Source organism: Microcaecilia unicolor, chromosome 5, assembly GCF_901765095.1.
Source record: "Microcaecilia unicolor chromosome 5, aMicUni1.1, whole genome shotgun sequence".
In the NCBI taxonomy this organism is placed as follows: Eukaryota; Metazoa; Chordata; class Amphibia; order Gymnophiona; family Siphonopidae; genus Microcaecilia; species Microcaecilia unicolor.
Window position 1 is genome coordinate 24,606,310 of NC_044035.1, and position 20,212 is coordinate 24,626,521.

General features: G+C 43.6%; 1 protein-coding gene across 1 annotated transcript; it reads right to left on the reverse strand.

Moving 5' to 3' along the window:
- Nucleotides 1-3,711: 3,711 nt before the first annotated feature.
- Nucleotides 3,712-15,610, reverse strand: DUSP5 (dual specificity phosphatase 5). Its single transcript, XM_030204767.1, has 4 exons — nucleotides 15,094-15,610; nucleotides 11,799-11,932; nucleotides 8,584-8,803; nucleotides 3,712-5,262 (listed from the first exon to the last, which is right to left on the reverse strand). Exons 1-4 carry the CDS (start codon nucleotides 15,467-15,469, stop codon nucleotides 4,862-4,864), a joined length of 1,131 nt encoding a protein of 376 aa, XP_030060627.1. The 5' UTR covers nucleotides 15,470-15,610; the 3' UTR covers nucleotides 3,712-4,861.
- Nucleotides 15,611-20,212: the final 4,602 nt, after the last annotated feature.

A 20,212-nucleotide genomic window follows, 5' to 3' on the forward strand; every position in this document is an offset into this window, starting at 1 on the left:
ACATTTGTACCTGTGCTTTCCCACTCATGATAGGCTCAATGTGGCTTACATGGGGCAATGGAGGGTTAAGTGACTTTGCCCAGAGTCACAAGGAGCTGCCTGTGCCTGAAGTGGGAATCCAACTCAGTTCCTCAGTTCCCCAGAACCAAAGTCCACCACCCTATCCACTAGGCCACTCCTCCACTGTTGCTACTATTGGAGATTCTACATGGAATGTTGCTAGTGGAATAGCAACATTCCATGTAGAAGGCAGCGCAGGCTTCTGCTTCTGTGAGTCTGACATCCTGTACGTACGGCTTCTGCGAGTCTGACGTCCTGCACATACGTGCAGGACGTCAGACTCGCAGAAACAGAAGCCTGCGCTGCCTTCTACATGGAATGTTGCTATTCCACTAGCAACATTCCATGTAGAATCTCCAATAGTATCTATTTTATTTTTGTTACATTTGTACCCTGTGCTTTCCCACTCATGGCAGGCTCAATGCGGCTTACGTGGGGCAATGGAGGGTTAAGTGACTTGCCCAGAGTCACAAGGAGCTGCCTGTGCCTGAAGTGGGAATCGAACTCAGTTCCCCGGGACCAAAGTCCACCACCCTAACCACTAGGCCACTCCTCCACTGTTGCTACTATTTGAGATTCTACATGGAATGTTGCTATTCCACTAGCAACATTCCATGTAGAAGTCAGCCTTTGCAGATCACCAATGTGGCCGTGCAGGCTTCTGCTTCTGAGTCTGACGTGCTGTACGTACGGCTTCTGCTTCTATGAGTCTGACGTGCAGGACGTCAGACTCACAGAAACAGAAGCCTGCACGGCCACATTGGTGATCTGCAAAGGCTGACTTCTACATGGAATGTTGCTAGTGGAATAGCAACATTCCATGTAGAATCTCCAATAGTATCTATTTTATTTTTGTTACATTTGTACCCCATGCTTTCCCACTCATGGCAGGCTCAATGCAGCTTACATGGGGCAATGGAGGGTTAAGTGACTTGCCCAGAGTCACAAGGAGCTGCCTGTGCCTGAAGTGGGAATCGAACTCAGTTCCTCAGTTCCCCAGGACCAAAGTCCACCACCCTAACCACTAGGCCACTCCTCTGCTCTCTTTAATCTCTTTTCTGCTGTTTGCCAGCTTTTATTTTTATTCCCTGCTGCTTACTGTGGTGCTTGGGTCATTCCTTCTTTTCTAACCCCCTGGGTAATTGTACCTTTTTTGTTTCTAAGATGTTTTGGGATAAAATTTGTATGTAAGGCGTTATTCCTTTCCTTTTAGGGAAAAATTGTATAAGGACACTGTCCCATAAATTAAACAATTTGAGTTCCTGGTATGACTCCTAAAGTTTTCCTCAGAAATATTTCCTCAAATTATTACTTTAAAAGGAGTGAAGCCTGTGAAAACTGGGATTACTTTAATCAGTGGGATCTGAATTAGAGACTTAAGTATATGTATTGTTAAATAACTTCTGGTTTTTAAAAGAGAGAGAATGTAATCAGATGTATTATTTCTAACTAAAAACTGGATAATAAGTATGTTTTCAATGAAATGATTTGACTATACACCGTATTGGCCTTGAAGAAGCCAACCAGATGATCAATGTGGAATAATGAATTAGACGAGTAATATCTGGGGATAATCAGGTTAATACCATGTTTTTTTTTCCTGTTTACTATTTAATTGATCTCCTTGTCTTGTTTCACTCTCCCTCTTTTGTGGTCTAAGGAAGCGAATAGAATTACCTGACTGAAATAATTCCTATATATTACTTTCTCTGTATTTCCAGCAAGTTGTTTTATCGCTTGTAAAAATTTAAATGGTTATAAATAAATAATTTAAAAAAAAAAGCAATTTGTGCTTCCCTGTGTGCTGAGAACAGTTTAATAATGACAGTCAGCTTTAAAGTTAATGAGACTCACACTGTTTAAATAGTTTCTATTTTATTCATCTTATAAAAATGTTCAGTTGTCTTTCACATTTACAACTTCAAGAAATTATTGCAGTGTTTCCTGTGAGACGGAAACACAAATAATAAAAACAGCACCACACTCTGAACTTGTTTCAAGATTTAGAAAACACAGGACAAAATATGAAAAAAACAAAAGTGTAGACAATCAATTTAACAAGAGACAAGAACATGAGAAAACACAACAGCAAGGAGAATGACAATGACTTCTAACAGTCCCTTTCTTCTGGGGTCTGAAAGCCTTGTAATGCTCTTAATTTTGGTCTGAAGTCTTGAAAGACTAATCACCCATCCTATTAGGTGCAAGTGATTTCAGTAGAAGAGGTTTTTAGATTTTGCTCACACCTTTTTCAGTAGTAGCTCAAGGCAAGTTACGTTTAGCTATATAATAGGGTATGTCCCTGCCCCCAAGAGCTCACAATCTAAGTTTGTACCTGAGGGTTAAGTGGCTGGCCCAAGTCACAAAAAGCCATAGTGGGATTTGAACTGGGCTTTCCTGGTTCTTAGACCACTGCTCAATCCCTTAGGCTACTCCTAATGTTCATTGTTCTGGCACTATACCGTATCTCATACTGCCCTGCTTATATAATGCACTGTAATGGATTCTTCATGTATGGCAAGATCACAATTGTTAAGTCACCACTAATCACATTTGTGGGGAAAATCCGCATAAGTTATTGTGCATTTGTACTGTGGTGGGAGAGGATCATTTGCAAAGACAAATCTCTTATGGTGTCTTTTCAGTTGATCATGTTTCATAGCTGCTTGCAACGCCTAACAGACGGGAAAGCACACAATGAGTTTGTGCTTCTGTGAAAGGAAAAGTTACTGGCTCTCTGGAGCATTTCTTGAAGGTGACAGCTTTAGACAAACTCTTTGAACAGCTGTGGTGTTAAAGCAGTTGTGTTGGTCTCTTAGGGAAAGCTGAAATCTTTGTAGGTTGTTGTTATCTCTTCATCTGGGCCAACAAAAACTATGGGCCTCTTTTACTAAACCGTGATAATGATTCCCAGCGCAGCAATGCCGAGGAAGCCCCTTCACTTTTCATTGCCTAGGCTTACCATATGGCTCCAGTGAAAGGAGGACACATTGATCCAGTCCAGGTTTTGCTTCCATTGAAAGCAATGGAACTAAAAATCCAGACTGGCTCAATCTGCCCTCCTTTTTCTGGAGCCATATGGGTAACCCTAGGCAATGCTGACGAAGCCCATTAAAACTGAATGGGCTTCGCTGGCATTGCCGTGCGGGAATCACTAGCGTGGTTTGGTAAAAGAGGCCCTATGTTGGGCCTGATATTCAAAGGATTTGTGCTTCTAACTTTTGTGAGTTATGCTCCTAAATTGGCCTCTTTGAAGCTTTACTAGGGCCGGGGGGGGGGGGGGGCCTACATTTATACTCAAAGTTTCAATACATTTTTACATTTAGGAACGTGAAAGGTGGGTGGTCTTAGGGGCAGATTTAGGGGCAGGGAGAAAAAAAAGTTAGGAGCGTAAGCACTAATTTTAGCACTAGGCTCGTGAGTTAGGCTCAATTCTAGGCAAACTTAATGACAGGCCTAAATTTAGAAGCATAAAACTTAAGGTCCTAAATTTAGATGAATTTTCAACTGAAAACTTAAGAGCCTAAGGGCCCTATTTACTAAGGTGTGCTAGCGTTTTTAGCACATTCTAACACTAGAGACACCCACAGAAATATATGGGTGTCTCTAGCGTTAGCACGCGCTGTTTAGCGCACACTAAAAACACTAGTGCACCTACAGCACAGCTTAGTAAACAAGGCCCAAAATTTAGGAGCTTGACTTTTTTTTTTTTTTTTATATAATGCCCATCATGCTTTGGAGACCACATGTCTCTTGAGATCACATTAGGTCCCGTCTTCAGATCATAACAACTCACGTCCTAGGGCATTATTTGGGGTTCAATAAAATGTATCACAAAAGATCACAGTTTTCAACAGCAATTCTGCTAAAGCAGAGCATGAGGCAGTCTGTTCTTTGCTGCCAGCAGAGCGTTATTTACGTCCTACACAGCAAAAAAAGTACCTTTGTTCTTCTGCAGAAGTAGAATTTCTTAGGAATAGAATTCCCTTGAACTCTATTTTGGCCAATCCCTACTTCCGTAACAGTGCATTATACAAACACAAAACAAGAGACACAGGAGAGGTGGAATCTACGTTCAAGTTTTTTTGACCGCTGCATAAAATGATACAACTGTTTCTCTCATAATAAACCCACTGGACAGTTGTCATATAGGCTCTGAAACCACGGGGATTTCCAGGGAGGGAGGCAGGAAATACCGAGGTGGGAGGAAGGAGGAGGAGGTGTTCTTTTTCAACATGCACCTCAGTTAGAAACTGCTAAGGACCATGGCGTTGCAAAGCAGTGCAAGCAGCTAAGAGCTTATTATCTGTAGCCGTCTGCTTTCAAGTACACATTTCTCCTCCCGCCCCACCCCCACCCCGCTTAGATAGCAAAAAATAACATGTATGTTGAAAAACAAGAGTAACAAAATCCCTTGTCACAAATAATGAGATGGAAATGGATGGAGTTTCTCTGCCTTGACCTTTAGATGTTCAAAGCAAATGACGCTATTGCTTCTGCACCCCTTTATTCGTGTTCGAGGGAAGAAAGGGACTTCTATTTGGTAGTACGTCTTTAGTACGACGGCGTTGTCAGAATTTCACAGCACTAGGAGTAGATGATAGCAACACAGTTAGATCAAAGACTGTAGGCTCGTTCCTTGTCTTTTCAGTCACTTCTTTCCTGAACTGACGTCCCTGCCATACTGCGTGTCAGTTGTCGCCCAAGAAACGCCTCGCGCGCTCCGGGCGACTCTGATATTGCACATTGAGTCTTGTGTTCCTCAGCGAAGCCCTCCTGATCTCCTAGAGGTCAGACAGCATCAGCCTGAAGACGACGCCGTGATGGGGCTCAGTTTCAGCTGGTGCACGGGGGAGTGAATGGGTACGGAAGTCAAAACTGAGGTAGGAAAGGCGTAGCAAGAGGCATCGAAGCTCTTCCTTAAAGTCAGCTCCTCCGTGAAGCAAGAAACAGCCTCTCTCTTGCAGGATGCCGTGTGAGCGCTGCCAGTGGAAGAGAGACACTCGGATTCATAGTGCAGTAACTGTCCCATGAAACCAAAATTGGGCGAGACGACGTTCCGACGCTGCTTGATATAGTCAAAAGCCTCCTCCAGGCGGAATTTCTTGGTTTTCATGAGGTAAGCCATACAAATGGTAGGGGACCGCGAGATGCCAGCCTCACAGTGAACAAGGACTCTGCCACCAGCTCGTCTGACGGTGTCTGCAAAAAAAAAAAAAAGAAAAAAAGGATATGGTGAACGTCGTGCGGGGATGATACTAAAATAAATTAAAGCAGTGCAGGCAGCCTGCTACCCGCAAAACTAAGTGACACAGTAATGAGTTAATCTGCAATGAATAAGCACCAGGTTTATACAGACAGATCATGAGCATCTGTGAGTAGGCATGACCAATCTCATTCATGTTTAAAGAGCAGCTGTAGGGAGTTCAGCTTTCCAAATGATTCACCTTTAGTCAGAAGGAGGGGTTAAGAGTCTATTGACTGTGGCATGATAGAGTTTACCTTGCAGAACTAAAAGCCCTCGGGCTTCTCTGCATGGGTAGACAACAGAAATTAGCTTCACAGTCCAATGGGGTCTAGAACCCAGTTCTGCGTGGCTGATAAAGTGGGGGGGGGGGGGGGGGGAAACAGGCTTAACTGCATGCTGTACTTGTTTATTTACAATCTGTTCTGCCTATTCAAAGTCTTCCCCTCCCTTTTATTAGAAATGCTGGTGAGGACCCCACCCTTTTATTACCAGCCCTGGTGTGGCCCTCACCCTGTCTGTTTGGCTTCTCTTAGTCCAGCCTCTTTGTACTTTACAACAAAGGGAGGAAAGAGAGCAGCAGTTATCTAAGCGGAGTTGGAAGTGCTTTCATAACCAACACTTTGTCTTAGCTGGGTGAATTCCACAACCCTGCATAAGCCTTTAGCTAAGAGTGCTAATTTTCCTCCAGTTTAATTATTGAGGACCTGGGGATGTACTACTGCAAGGAGGGAGAGTGCAGAGACAGGTTTTGACTCGTACACACCAGAAGCCTGCTGCCTTGGTGGGTACTGCAGCCCCTTCTATTCCAGGTCAAACACACACACAACCCTAATTTTGGCTACCCCTGCTAGGCTGATCCTCATTAGCTATAGAGATGCTTCATCTCTTACCACTGATACTAGAAACACTAGTAGGACCGTAGATATAACCAGCTCACAGTCATCTACGAATCAGAGAAACTTTTTCTTCACTCTGGAATTTGTTGCCAGAAAATGTGATAAAGGTGGTTAGCTTAGTGGAGTTTAAAAAAGGTTTGGATGGCTTCTTAAAGGAAAAGTCCATAGACCGTTATTAAATGGACTTGGGGAAAATCCACTATTTCTGGGATAAAATGTTCTATACTTTTTGGGGATCTTGCCAGGTATTTGTGATCTGGATTAGCCACTGTTGGAAACAGGATGCTGGGCTTGATGGACCTTTGGTCTTTCCCAGTATGGCAATACTTAGCTATTTTACTTGGTGGGGCTTTATCATAAAGTCCAGTGTTATATAATATTTATTTATTTAGATTTTGCTCACACCTTTTCAGTAGTAGCTCAAGGTGAGCTACATTCAGGTACACTGGGATATTTCTCTGTCCCAGGAGGACTCACAATCTAAGTTTGTACCTGAGGCAATGGAGGGTTAAGTGACTTGCCCAAGATCACAAGGAGCAGCAGTGGGATTTGAACCGGCCACCTCTGGATTTCAAGACCAGTGCTCTAACCACTAGGCCACTTCTCCATGCCACTTACACATTGTAAATAAATGTTTTCTCCTGTAACTTCCATGATGGGAAGGTAAAGGAATGGGATTTGATATACCATCCTTCTGTGGTTTATAAATCAAAGCAGTTTACATATTATATACAGGTACTTATTTGTACCTGGGGCAATGGAGGGTTAAGTGACTTGCCCAGAATTGCAAGGAGCTGCAGTGGGAATCGAACTCAGTTCCCCTGTTTCTTAGGCCACTGCACTAAATTAGGCTAATCTGACAGTTTTGTACTCAGTGTGCAAAACCAAAATATCTTTGCTTTCTTGTCAGAAACTAAGCCTGACAATCGGAGAAACTATTTCGTCACTCAATGAGTAATTAAACTGTGGAATTCATTGCCAGAGAATGTAGTAAAAACAGTTAGCTTAGCAGGGTTTTAAAAAAGGTTTGGCTAATTTCCTAAAAGTCCATAGGCCATTATTATGATGCACTTGGGAAAATCCACTGCATATGGTAGGATTAGCAGCATAAAATCTGTTTTGCTGTTCTAGGATCTTGCCAGGTACTTGTGACCTGGATTGGTCACTGTTGGAAACAGAATACTGGTCTTGATGGACCTTCCGTCTGTCCCAGTATGGCAGTTCATATGTTCTTAGTTTCCAATTACAATGTGAAAGTTACATCAAGGGTTGGCCACCTCTAAGTCACAGGTGAGTTAATGGGATCTTTCCCAATCAGTTCCGAAAGCCTCCTCCTTCTTCAGATGTGAAGTCTGAAGTTTTTACTAGGCAGTTATTACAGAGGATTTCAATCTCCATTACACTCTTTTCTTTGTCAGACATTAACTATACACCATACGGTCCAAAAGATAAACTGTAACAATGTTTCAGCTGCTCCCTTTGGAATTTTTAACAATGTTTTCTTACATTATGAGACAGTAAGTACATTTACCACTAATATATCACAGCAGCACAGGCAAACATACTGATCTGGGTCTCTAGTTCACATCTGCTACTTATATTCAGGGCTGGCAGTCTAAATGGCTGCCCAGAGCAGCAGCTTCTGGGTGGGGGTGGGGGGGGGGGCAGCAAAGAACAGTCAAAGATAAACAACAGATCCTGACAGCCACCCAAACTGAAAGAACCATCAAATGATGCCCAAATAAATGAGCTCTGAGTCGGCTGCCATTTATACAATAGTGCAGTGGCTCCCAAACGAGAGGAGAGAGAGAGAGAGAGAGAGAGAGAGAGAGCGAGAGAGATGTGCATGCAGTGGAGGCAGTGCATGCAAATCATTGTGGGTATCCTGAAAAACCTGACTGGCTGGGGTGCCTCCAAGACCAGGTTCGGCAACCCCTGGAATAGTGCATAGCGCTGGGACCCCTGCCCAAAATTGAGCACAAGGATTTATATCAGCTGACCCCTGGTTTAAATCCTTGTGCCTCCAAATTCTATAACAGTACGCCCCCACCTGCCCCTGAACCTCCCAGAGCCACATTACCTTTTCAGTTGCATGCGCAAACATTAATGCGCACATCTTTATAGAGTAGCACCTAGCGAGATACACGCGTAAATCCAAATTGATGCCAATAATTGTTAGCACCCAATCACTTGCTTTAATTGGCTCATTACTCAATTAAATTGCGCACACACCTTTGAATGCCATATATACAATCCAGGGGATAATGTCTTGGGGAGGGGGGGTGGGGCGCTAAGGCACCGGCCCTGGTTTATATCAAGCTTTACTTAACATTCACTGTATCATTTCTCTTGCTTGGTTTAGAACACGACTGCACCTACCGATAAAGTCTATAGCTTCTTGGAAGTGAGAACTGATGTCTGCTGTGTGACTGTCCTCCACGGGGATCCATTTATAGAGATATTGCTCTTTGAAAGCGTCGGAACTTTTCCTAGAGACGTTGAGTAAGGCTGTGATGTGAAAATTAGCCAAAAGTTCACATCTGGAAGCATGGTAGGCACTGCCGAGGTAGAGAAAGGGAAGGATTTCAACTGGACTGCCCTGTTAAATAGAAAGCAAAAAAGATATATAGAGACATATATTTAACTGTATAGAAAACAGCACATTGTATATTTTTCTTGCTCTCATGTAACAATTTGAATGAAACCAATGTGGTTAAGCACCCTCCACATTTCAATGGTTCTACACCCCAGTGTTACTAGGCAATGAATCATAATTGCAAAACCCCCACACAAAAAAGGCTTCCATTGGCTCGTCCACATCTGTGAATTGAGAAATCGAATCCAACCCACTCGTGTCCTGACCACTTCCTGCTGCTAAACATTCCGGTTTTTTTCAGAACCCACCTAGAGAGCTGCAGTATTTTGGTCTCACAGAACACTCATTTTCTCTCGAGGCAGGAATTTAAGTGCTGATTGTACAGGCACAGGGATAATTCTACCGCGGTGTATTTTTAAAGCTGCATGTGGAAATGCACATGTCATTTGTTCAGATCACTGTGTGGGTGGTACATGAACACACACATCCTGTTCAGCACTTGCTTGGAAAATCTACTTCTGATTTCCTAACTGCACAGGCTGAACACCGGTGCAGACCTCCCACCACTTCTGTGCAGTCTTTTGCAAACCCCTTTGAACACAGGGATTGGCTGTAAGTAACTACAAATTGATTTATTGAGTCCCGCTTGCACCATCTCCTGCAGTTCTGGGGCACCAATACCATGGGCAAGTCGTGACTAGAAATGCACCCTTCCCTCCGAGGATCCTGCTGCAATCCTAACAAGATCCTTTCGGGCTGGCCCAAGGATTTCAAGACAAATCCGCTTCCCAGGTCAGCAGTAGGAATGCAGCATTTCTAGGTCTCCTGTTTCTAAGATCAGGTTTCTCATAATTAACCCTGGCTTTCAAGCTATCCTGTTAGAACCCTCTCTAGCTTCCAAATGGATGAGAACTATTACATAAACACAAGTGAACTGTGTGAGAGGATTGTATAACCAAGCTTTTCTTTGTGTTATATCATTAGATTAAACAAGATATTGCAGTGTAATAATAGACTGGGCATTCTGGACTCTGTTTTGAGAGCTCCTAAGTTTGCATAATTGTCTCTGTACCCTGCCTTTATAAAAAAAAAAAAAAAGTATTGTGAAAACACTAATTACATTTCAAATAACCACCTTGCACATGTCTAAAAGGTGCACTTCAGGTCCACATGTGTATCTGAGATGTTTTATTTTGTTTGATAACCTTTAAGAGTGGACTAACATGGCTACCACACCTCTCTACTTGAGATGTATATAGAATGTCGATGATATTCATTCACACAGCCAGAGCGTAGGGATAAGTGGATGACGTCTCGATATTCAGAGCCCTATCCATTTAAGTAGGACCACTGAATATGCAGCCTAAATTTAAATGGAGAGGTTATCAAAGTTAAAAAAAAAAAAGGGTAGAGGTAGTCCCCTTGTACACAAGTACCAAGTCATGAGGACTTATGAGGGCTGCCACTTGCGTGATGATTTCTTCGTAAAATATTACTGGAGTGGTTTGCCGTTGCTGTCCCCAGTTATTTTTACTCCCAGGCTAAGGCTATGCACTCACTTATGGAATGGAAGTAACATAGCAGATGACGGCAGAGAAAGACCTGCACGGTCCAGCCAGTCTGCCCAGCAAGATAGACTCATATGTGCTACTTTATGTGTATACCTTACCTTGATTTGTATCTGCCATTTTCAGGGCACAGACCGTAGAAGTCTGCCCAGCACTAGCCCCGCCTCCCAACCACCGACTCTGCCACCCAATCTCGGCTAAGCTTCTGAGGATCCATTCCTTCTGAATAGGATTCCTTTATGTTTATCCCACGCATTTTTGAATTCTGTTACCGTTTTCATCTCCACCACCTCCCGCGGGAGGGCATTCCAAGCATCCACCACTCTCTCCGTGAAAAAATACTGGCAGAGCTGGCCAGAGGCAGGTTACCTGACAGAAATCCCAGGGCAAGGTTTAAACTCAGGTTGTGGATGCATAAGCAACCTCCTGACTGTATTACGAGGCCTCCCAATTAAGTAAGGATAAGCTACTTTTGTCGTCTTACTAAATAGATACAGTGACCCGCATAGCAGCAGAATAACACTGCCATCCAGTAATCTGTAGGCACGGCCCCAGCCTTGACCACCTCTTGCTCTTTTCTTACGCCGAAAACTTTTGGCGGACGTCGTTGCCCCAGCACAAAATGTTCAGAACAAAGCGCTTGTGCGGTTAAGGTCTCGTGCGAGTCGCATAAGTCTGATTGACTAGCGTCCATCTAGTGTGAATTGTTCTTCAAAACTGATACTGAATTCATATTTGTTTCGAGAAGGTAAAAGATGATTTATTTTAACCAGATCAGACCTATGAAACCGGTTCCTAATCTGGGTAGCTGCACGACAGGCAGAAGTTTAACTCTGCAAACAGACGGGATGGGGTGGAGTGACATTTGGCTTCACTGATACTAAGGGAGGTGTTTGTATACTGTACATAAATAATATCCACGTTAATTATTTTCAAAGATGTGTAACTATGTTTATATGTTGAAATACATTAGAGACAACATTCGGTGAAAACAATAGTGTCTCTTTTAAGAAACTTGTGGCATTCGTTTCTTTCAAGTGCTAAGACTGCACCACCAGTAGGATCAGTACGCATCATGAGTGGTCTGCTTTTAAATTAACGAGATGTAAAAAAAAAAAAAAAAAAATCAGTGTTTCCTTTATTCTGTGGAAGACGACAAAGAATTAGGTTGTAGGACAGATAGAATTTCTTTTTATGCACCGTGACAAAAAAAAAAAAAAAAAATCAAAAAAGTGCAACAGCTCAATCCCCAAGGCATTTGCACCCAATGCAGCTCCAAAATTTTACAGACTTAAGGTTTCCCTCTGGTTTTACTGTTTGCTGGCCCCATCCTAGCGTTTCTAACACTGTGGTAAGCTAGAAAAAGAACAGAAGAAGGTGTTCCTTTTCAGAAGCAGGAAGCAGGATGTGCAGGGCTTCCTCGTACCCACCTGATCATAAGGAGGTTTCGCACTCTGCTTTTCACAATGGCTGAGGTTTATGTCCAGTTCACTTCCTTCTAGTGAAAATGATTTTTGTTCTATGCAGCACTCAGGATACTGGGAGTAAAAGGTTGCATATCCTCCTATGACGGGAAAAAAAAAAAAAAAAAAAAAGATATAACAGCTTTTGTTAGCAGCCCTAATTTGCTCTGAAATGTGTCAGATTATTGTGACCAGAAACACTACTATGAATTAGGGAAAGGAACTACATTCAAAATGGTTTACATATTATATACAGGTAATTATTTTGTACCAGGAGAAATCAAGGGTTAAGTGACTTGCCCAGAGTCACAAAGAGCTGCAGTGGGAATCAAACCCAGTTCCCCAGGATCAAAGTCCGCTGCACTAACCACTAGGCTACTCCTCCACTTAATTCATTCTGTTGATATCTGTTTACCCAGCATTGCTTGCTATTAAAAAAACATTGGGCTTCTGGATAGTTCAGTGCCGCATGCTATAACAATGAAGGTTTGGATCTGAACCCAGAGCCTGGCTTCTATTACCTAGGCTAGCTAGGGATTCTGTATTGGCAATGTTCACAGTCCCACAGGACAAGGAGACTCCTAGAAATTAGGGGAAATGAATCTACATTTTGGGATCTGCTGAGTATTTGTGACCTGGACTGTCCAGTATTGGAGTCTGATGGTCAGTGGTCTGATTATGGCAACAGGGACCTTACAGTAGCAGTAAGTGAACCTCAAAATGCCTGATATTTCACAGGATGCAACTTCGAGGTATTAGATTGTAAGCTCTGTCGAGCAGGGACTGTCTCTTCATGTTCAAGTGTACAGCGCTGCGTACGTCTAGTAGCGCTTTAGAAATGATAAGTAGTAGTAGTAGTCTTTGGGATTCCAGAATCTTGCTACTCTTTGGGGTTCCGGAATCTTGCTACCCTTTGTCCTTATCCCTTATTTGTCCTGTTTGTCTATCCTGATTAGATTGTAAGCTCTGTCGAGCAGGGACTGTCTCTTCATGTTCAAGTGTACAGTGCTGCGTACGTCTAGTAGCGCTTTAGAAATGATAAGTAGTAGTAGTAGTCTTGCTGCTGGGGTCTAGCGTAGGTTACAGAGTGATTCCCACTGAGGAGTGGACCACCTGGAAAATCTTAAACTGCCTCTGTACCCAAGGTGAAGAAATGAAGATTCCCTCCCAGATCTGGGATGCGACAGGGATGTGGGGCTGTCCATTGCTCAAGAATAACCCCTGCACAGTGTGGAATCAAGCACAGGCAAACTCCCCAGGCACTGGAATGTGTTCAGCTTTGGGGAAACAGACGCCTTTGGTGGATAGAGACAAGGAGAAGCAGCAGCAGTGGTTACAAGCTTGTTGCTGTGATGGGAATGGGGGGAAGTGGTAGGGGTACACAGTATGGCTCCTGGTGTCTAGCGCTCGACCCCATGGGGCTGTTTGGATTGTGCCAGAGGCTCCAGCAGAACAGCAGGCTGGCTGCTCTTAAACAAACAAACAAAAAAAAAAGCAGCAAACCCCTGCTTAATTACAAATGTATTGCTTTCCAGGAAAACTCAGCCACCCCTTGGTGAACTGGCGGAAGGCAGTGTGAACTGTTTGGGATACTGTATTCATATCCTTGTTACCTTTAATTTTTGTTTCCTGCTTACAAAATAGGCAAAGCTGTGCTTCCTGTATTCAGTTAAGGGGAAAAAGTTGGGTTTCCTGTCTGGTCATGCTTTCCCCCTCTTTAATCACCTAAGGATTCACTGAATTTCAAAACAGATACTTAAGTAAAACTGCATTGTATTTGCATATTCAGGTTGTCAGTTATATATCCAGAAAGCCTTAGGTGATCGACATGAAACTTCACCTCCTAAAACTATGTTTTCAAACCAAGGTTTACCTTATCCAGGGTAATCTTAAAGGGTATCTGACTACATTATACCCCCCTCCCTATTTCCTAGCACAGGCTACTCAAAACTGATTCTAAAATAAATATACTCATTCTGTTTACAACACCAATTGTATCCGACTCCCTGGAACGGCAATGCCATAACAGATATTTGTAAGCCACATTGAGCCTGCAAATAGGTGGGAAAATGTGGGATACAAATGCAATAAATAAAAATAATTAAATATTGTGGCACATATTAAAAGGTGCACACCATGTCAAAACAGATCCCAAACTCAAGTGCCCTATCCAAATATCCAAGCTAGATTATTTGCCATCTCAAAGCATGTTTCTAAAAGAGACCCAGTTTGATCTCCACAAGCTGCTCTTTTGTTTTTCAGAGGGTTCTATTAACTGCATTTCCTTCCCTTCCTGGGACAGTACTGAAGCATCCTAGATCCGGGTGTATGTGTTTCCTAGGCCCTGGAACCGGCAGGTGAGCAGTTAAGTGTCCGCCTAGGGATTAAGAGGTGACTCATCCCTTCATCAGAGCCTCCAAGCGCGGCTCCAGCTCCCTCCCTTCCCCTTGCAGAAGGCAGAGCTGTCCTCCCCCGGGCCGCCACAGCGCCAGCACCGGATGGCTGATCACATCCGAGCGCCAGGCTCTGTCCCTGACATCCACAATGACACCCCCTCCCCCCCTCCATAAACAGAACAAAGTGACGCCTTACAGTGAACAACTAACCAGGGTCTAAAATTCTGGCCTCTCTCCGGTTACTAGCCCTGCTGCGCATCTAGCGTGGTGCCATTCAGATCCGAATTTTCAAAATGACAGGACTATGCGCGTCAAACAGTTCATTCTGCTACCGTTTCTAGTTGCATTTCTGTAGAGAGAATTGCAAACAAGAACGTAACTCTTAAGCGCTATTTCAACAACTGGCAGGACCCTGCAGATAAAATAGAGACCATCCCCTGGATGCTTCACTTCTTTTTCAGTCAACTCCCAGGTGGGATTTTCATAGCAACAGGGAAGTCGGCTTGCAGCGCCTGGCACGCTGGGGCCACTTGGGCTTCATTCTTAAGATGCTGCAATTCACAAAATACTGCCAAGGCTAATGCCAAAAGGCGAACCTTTCACACCTCTGCAGCAGAACACATTCACACACACAGGTTTATTTTCATTTCCTGAAGACCTGCTGTCTAAATGATTGAGAGCCTGTCACCCCCGTGGTGTTTTGCGCGCCTTATAATCACCTTTAGCTCCCTGCCAGCTGCAGCACCCACTAAAGTAATCCGTTTGCACATCAATGCATACGAGTCAAAGGCTATTTACATTTTTTCCCCACTTTTCTGAAAACCACAGTTTAGGCAGGATTTTTCTTCCACTTTTTGCTCGCTCACCTTTCAGAAAGCAGACTTTGGGTCCTGCCTGCAGGGTGGTCAGCGTGTTCAAGACGATCTGGGCCGTGCTGTCTTTCTTCAGCTTCTGCCAGTGAGGGGTGCCTTCGTCCAGCACGATCACTGCCGACACGCCGCCCTCCCGCAGCCGGGTGCGGGCAGCCTCATCGGGCACCACGAACTGAACGGGTGCAGGCCCGCCTCTGGCCCGGCGGATCACCACCGAATTGAGGTTCACGTTCAGGGATCCCTTCACGCTGGAGGCGGAAAAGGCCAGGTAGGGTCGGCAGTCCAGAACCAAGCAGCGAGCCAGCTCTTTCCTCAGGCTTTTCCTGAGCAGGCGGCAGCCCACGGATTTCACCTTCATCCTTGCAGCCATGTGTGTGCTTGGGAGGAGGATCCACGTTTTTTAAGTCCTGCTCTACCGAGAAAAACCGGTCTGAAACAGGACAATCATAAAAGAAAAAAAAAAAGTCTGAGCCGCGTCTCTCTCTCTCTCTCTCTCCTCCTCACAACCACCGATCACTCTTTCAACTACATTTCCACGAAGGGGATTCCGCTGGAAGAATTTATCTGAATGGAGCGCTCGTCTGTGACGACACTGTCCATATAAGGAGAATGACGTGTGAGGCAGTCCAAATATGGGCAGGAGAGGAGGCCGCCCACGTCTTCACCTACTCGAGGAGATCCCTCCCCACTAGAGGGCGGAAAAAGAGAGGTAGAGGACAGCTGGGTAAGACTTTAGTCAGAGAGACATAGGAAGTTGCAAGTTCAGTCATCCTCACCGCGAGTGTCATTAATCATCCTTCTCAGCAGTGGTCCCGGTCCCCAAGGGGAAGCCCCCAACTACACCTTTTCTCCTGGAAATTGATAAGGGCACTGGAAGGATCAGTTAAATTGATTGATTGATTGATTGATTGATTATGTGTGTATGTATTTATTGGGATTTATTAACCGTATATAAATGCTATTAGTAGTAGTAGTAGTCTTTATTCACCCAGGTGCTGTGCAGCAGCCAGGTACAGATTAAGTACATAAATATTGCCAATACTGGGACAAACCCAAGGTCCATCAAGTCCAGCATTCTGTTTCCAACAGTGGTCAGTGCAGGTTACAAGTACCTGGCAAGATCCCAAAACAGTAGAATACATATGCTGTTTATCCTAGAAATAAACAGTAGATTTTCCCCAAGTCCATTTTAATAATGACTTATGGACTTTTCTTTTAGGAAAATAGCCAAACCTTTTTTAAACCCCGCTAAGCTAACTGCTTTCTTTGCCAACAAATTCCAGAGTTTAATTACACACTGAGTGAAGAAATATTTTCTCCAATTCATTTTAAATTTACTACTTTGTAGCTTCATCGCATGCCCCCTAGTCCTAGTATTTTTGGAAAGAGTAAACAAGCGATTCATGTCTACCCATTCCACTCCACTCATTATTTTATAGACCTCTATCATGTCTCCCCTCATCTGTCTTCTCTCCAAGCTGAAGAACCCTAGCCGCTTTAGCCATTCTTTATAGGGAAGTTGTCCCATCCCCTTTATCATTTTTGTCACCCTTCTCTATACCTTTTCTAATTCCACTACATCTTTTTTGAGATGCGGTGACCAGAATTGAACACAATATTCGAGGTGCGGCTGCACCATGGAGTGATACAAAGGCATTATAATGTCCTCATGTTTGTTTTCCACTCCTTTCTTAATAATACCTAAAATTCTATTTGCTTTCTTAGCTGCCGCCGCACACTGAACAGAGGGTTTCAACGTATCATCAACGATGATGCCTAGATCCCTTTCCTGGTCGGTGACTCCTAATGTGGAACCTAGCATTACGTAGCTGTAGTTCGGATTCCTCTTTCCTATATCTATCACTTTGCACTTGCTCACATTAAATGTCATCTGCCATTTGGATGTCCTGTCTCCCAGTCTTGTCCTCTTGTAATTTTTCACAATTCTCTTGCAATTTAATAAGTTTGAATAACTTTGTATTGTCAGCAAATTTAATTACCTCACTAGTTACTCCCATCTCTAGATCATTTATAAATAAGTTAAAAAGCAGCGGTGCCAGCACAGACCCCTGGGGAACCCCACTATCTACCCTTCTCCATTGAGAATATTGACCGTTTAACCCTACTCTCTGTTTTCTGTCTTTTGACCTGTTTTTAATCTACAGTAGCTTGACATGAAACTTACTGTATTGTTAACAGCATAACAATGGTGAAATGACCACATACAATTAATGGGTAAACTTGGAGATGACAAATTAAATCCTAGTAATAGGATTAACATGATACAGTATCAGAAATATAAACATCTAACAGCACTGTAAAACAATTATATAACGGCAGTACAATACAAACAGTACTATCTATACTAGACAGCATGCAAGAACATTTATATAATATAGATAAAATACCATGTCAGCATAGGGTTTTTATTTGGGGGGAGGGTGGCTGAAGGATGCAATGGCTGTAAGCTTGTGAGAAGGGGGAAGGGAGGGGGAGCAGAGAAATAGAATGAGTTGCGATTAGGACAGAAATGAGTGGGAGAGAGTAGGAGGATGACAAAGAGGCTGCGGGGAGTGAGGCAAAAAGAGAGATGTGGAGGCGGATAAGAGATAAAGGGGTCCTAAAAGAAAGAGGCTGGCTGGTAGGAGGGAGACAGAGGCTGGTGGAAGAAAAGATGTCTTACAGGTTAACATAGTAACATAGTAACATAGTAGATGACGGCAGAAAAAGACCTGCACGGTCCATCCAGTCTGCCCAAGATAAACTCATGTGTATACCTTACCTTGATTTGTACCTGTCTTTCTCAGGGCACAGACCGTATAAGTCTGCCCAGCAGTTTTTCCTGCCTCCCAACCACCTGTCCCGCCTTCCATCACCGGCTCTGGCACAGACCGTATAAGTCTGCCCTCCCCTATCCTCGATTCCCAACCACCAAACCCCTCTTCCCCCCACCTGCTCTGCCACCCAATTGTAGCTAAGCTTCTGAGGATCCATTCCTTCTGCACAGGATTCCTTTATGTATATCCCACGCATGTTTGAATTCCGTTACCGTTTTCATCGCCACCACCTCCCGCGGGAGGGCATTCCAAGCATCCACCACCCTCTCCGTGAAAAAATACTTCCTGACATCTTTCCTGAGTCTGCCCCCCTTCAATCTCATTTCATGTCCTCTCGTTCTACCGCCTTTCCCATCTCCGGAAAAGATTCGATTGCGGATTAATACCTTTCAGGTATTATATATAATTTAGGAGTCAGGTTATCTGACTCCTAAATTATATCCCCCCTTCCTTTCCTTAATCAACTCATAGAGTAAATCTTTGAGCCCTTTAATCCCATCAATTTTTACAGGCATTTTCTCTAGTAAATCATAAATTAAAAAAAATGTGGGTGCGGAGGGACAGGGAGGGGAGGGCTGAAAACCAGCACAAAGTCATGTGAAGAGCCTTTTTGATGATGTCTAAATCCAATTTTGGTCATTTTGCTGGAAATATCCAAAAGTCAATTGATGAACATAGCGATATTCAAACCAGAAAAATGCCCATCTTTTTGTTTTGAAAATGTCGTTTTGTGCACAGTGCATTTTTTCTTTTGTGATCATTTTCAAAAAAAAACAAAAATGTCGAAGGGAAAAGCGTACAAAAACAATAGCCCTTATGTCTGCAGGTGTCACCTGTATGTGAGTACAGTAGGTTTTTGGTGGGTTTTGGAGTTTCCACTGTAAGTGTAGCAGCCTGGGTGCCTGAGTCCCCTTCTCTACTGTCCACTGCACTGACCACTAGGCTACTCCAGGGACCCGTTTGCTGCTCTAATAGGACTGGCCATAACATCTGAAGCTGTCATGGAGGTTAGTATGTACTATTTCTTTCACATCTTTGGGGGGTGGGAGGGGGGTCATGCTTTAATCCCTCTAGTGGTCATCTGGTCATTTAAGGCAATGTTTCCCAAGTCCGGTCCTGGCATACCTCTTGCCAGTCAGGTTTTCAGGATATCCACAATGAATATGCATGAAAGAGATTTGCATATTACAGATTTGCATAGTTACAGAGAAAACACACATAAGGAGTCTGATTTTCACAAAAGTCACTTTTTACCATCAGACTAAAGGACACCTTGGGGCTCATTTTTGAAACAGAAAAATGTCCAAAAGGCGGCACAAAGCAGCAGATGAGCAGGGTTTCTTTTGCCAAAATGTCCAACTCACTATTTTTGAAACCCATTTTAAAGATATTTTTTTAAATGCAGTTTGTCTGCACGGCGTCCAAATCACAAGGGAGCGTGTCGGGGGCATGTTAGGGACAGGATTTGGGTGTTTGCAGAACATGGACGTTTTCTGCCATAGTGGAACAAAGCAAAAACATCCAGGGCTAAAAGTTAGATGTTTTGGTCTAAACGGATTCAATCAAGACTGTCACAAAAAGATGCCCTAAATCAGTGTTTCCCGAGTCCGGTCCTGGCATACCCCTTGCCAGTCAGGTTTTCAGGATATCCACAATGAATATGCATGAAAGAGATTTGCATATAATGGAGGCAGTGTATGCAAATCAAGTTCATGCATATTCACTATGGATATCCTGAAAACCTGACTGGCAAGGGGTATGCCAGGACCGGACTCGGGAAACACTGATTTAGGGCATCTTTTTGTGACAGTCTTGATTGAATCCGTTTAGACCAAAACATCTAACTTTTAGCCCTGGATGTTTTTGCTTTGTTCCACTATGGCAGAAAACGTCCATGTTCTGCAAACACCCAAATCCTGTCCCTAACATGCCCCCGACACGCTCCCTTGTGATTTGGACGCCGTGCAGACAAACTGCATTTAAAAAAATATCTTTAAAATGGGTTTCAAAAATAGGGATTTGGACATTTTGGCAAAAGAAACCCCTGCTCATCTGCTGCTTTGTGCCGCCTTTTGGACATTTTTCTGTTTCAAAAATGAGCCCCAAGGTGTCCTTTAGTCTGATGGTAAAAAGTGACTTTTGTGAAAATCGGAATCCTTATGTGTGTTTTCTCTGTAACTTACAGCCTGAATTCACAGTTTTTACATACTGCTCAGGGCAAGTGAATTTCGGATGTGTCCTCGGGCTTAGGTCATCAGGTAGCAGGACATTCTTAG

Coding starts and splice junctions, on each gene's coding strand:
- DUSP5 (XM_030204767.1), bottom strand. CDS start 15,469: ATGGCTGCAAGGATGAAGGTGAAATCCGTGGGCTGCCGCCTGCTCAGG. Junction 11,933..15,093: donor CAAAGTCTGCTTTCTGAAAG/GTGAGCGAGCAA, acceptor TTCCCGTCATAG/GAGGATATGCAACCTTTTAC. Junction 8,804..11,798: donor CGAAACCTCCTTATGATCAG/GTGGGTACGAGG, acceptor TCTATTTAACAG/GGCAGTCCAGTTGAAATCCT.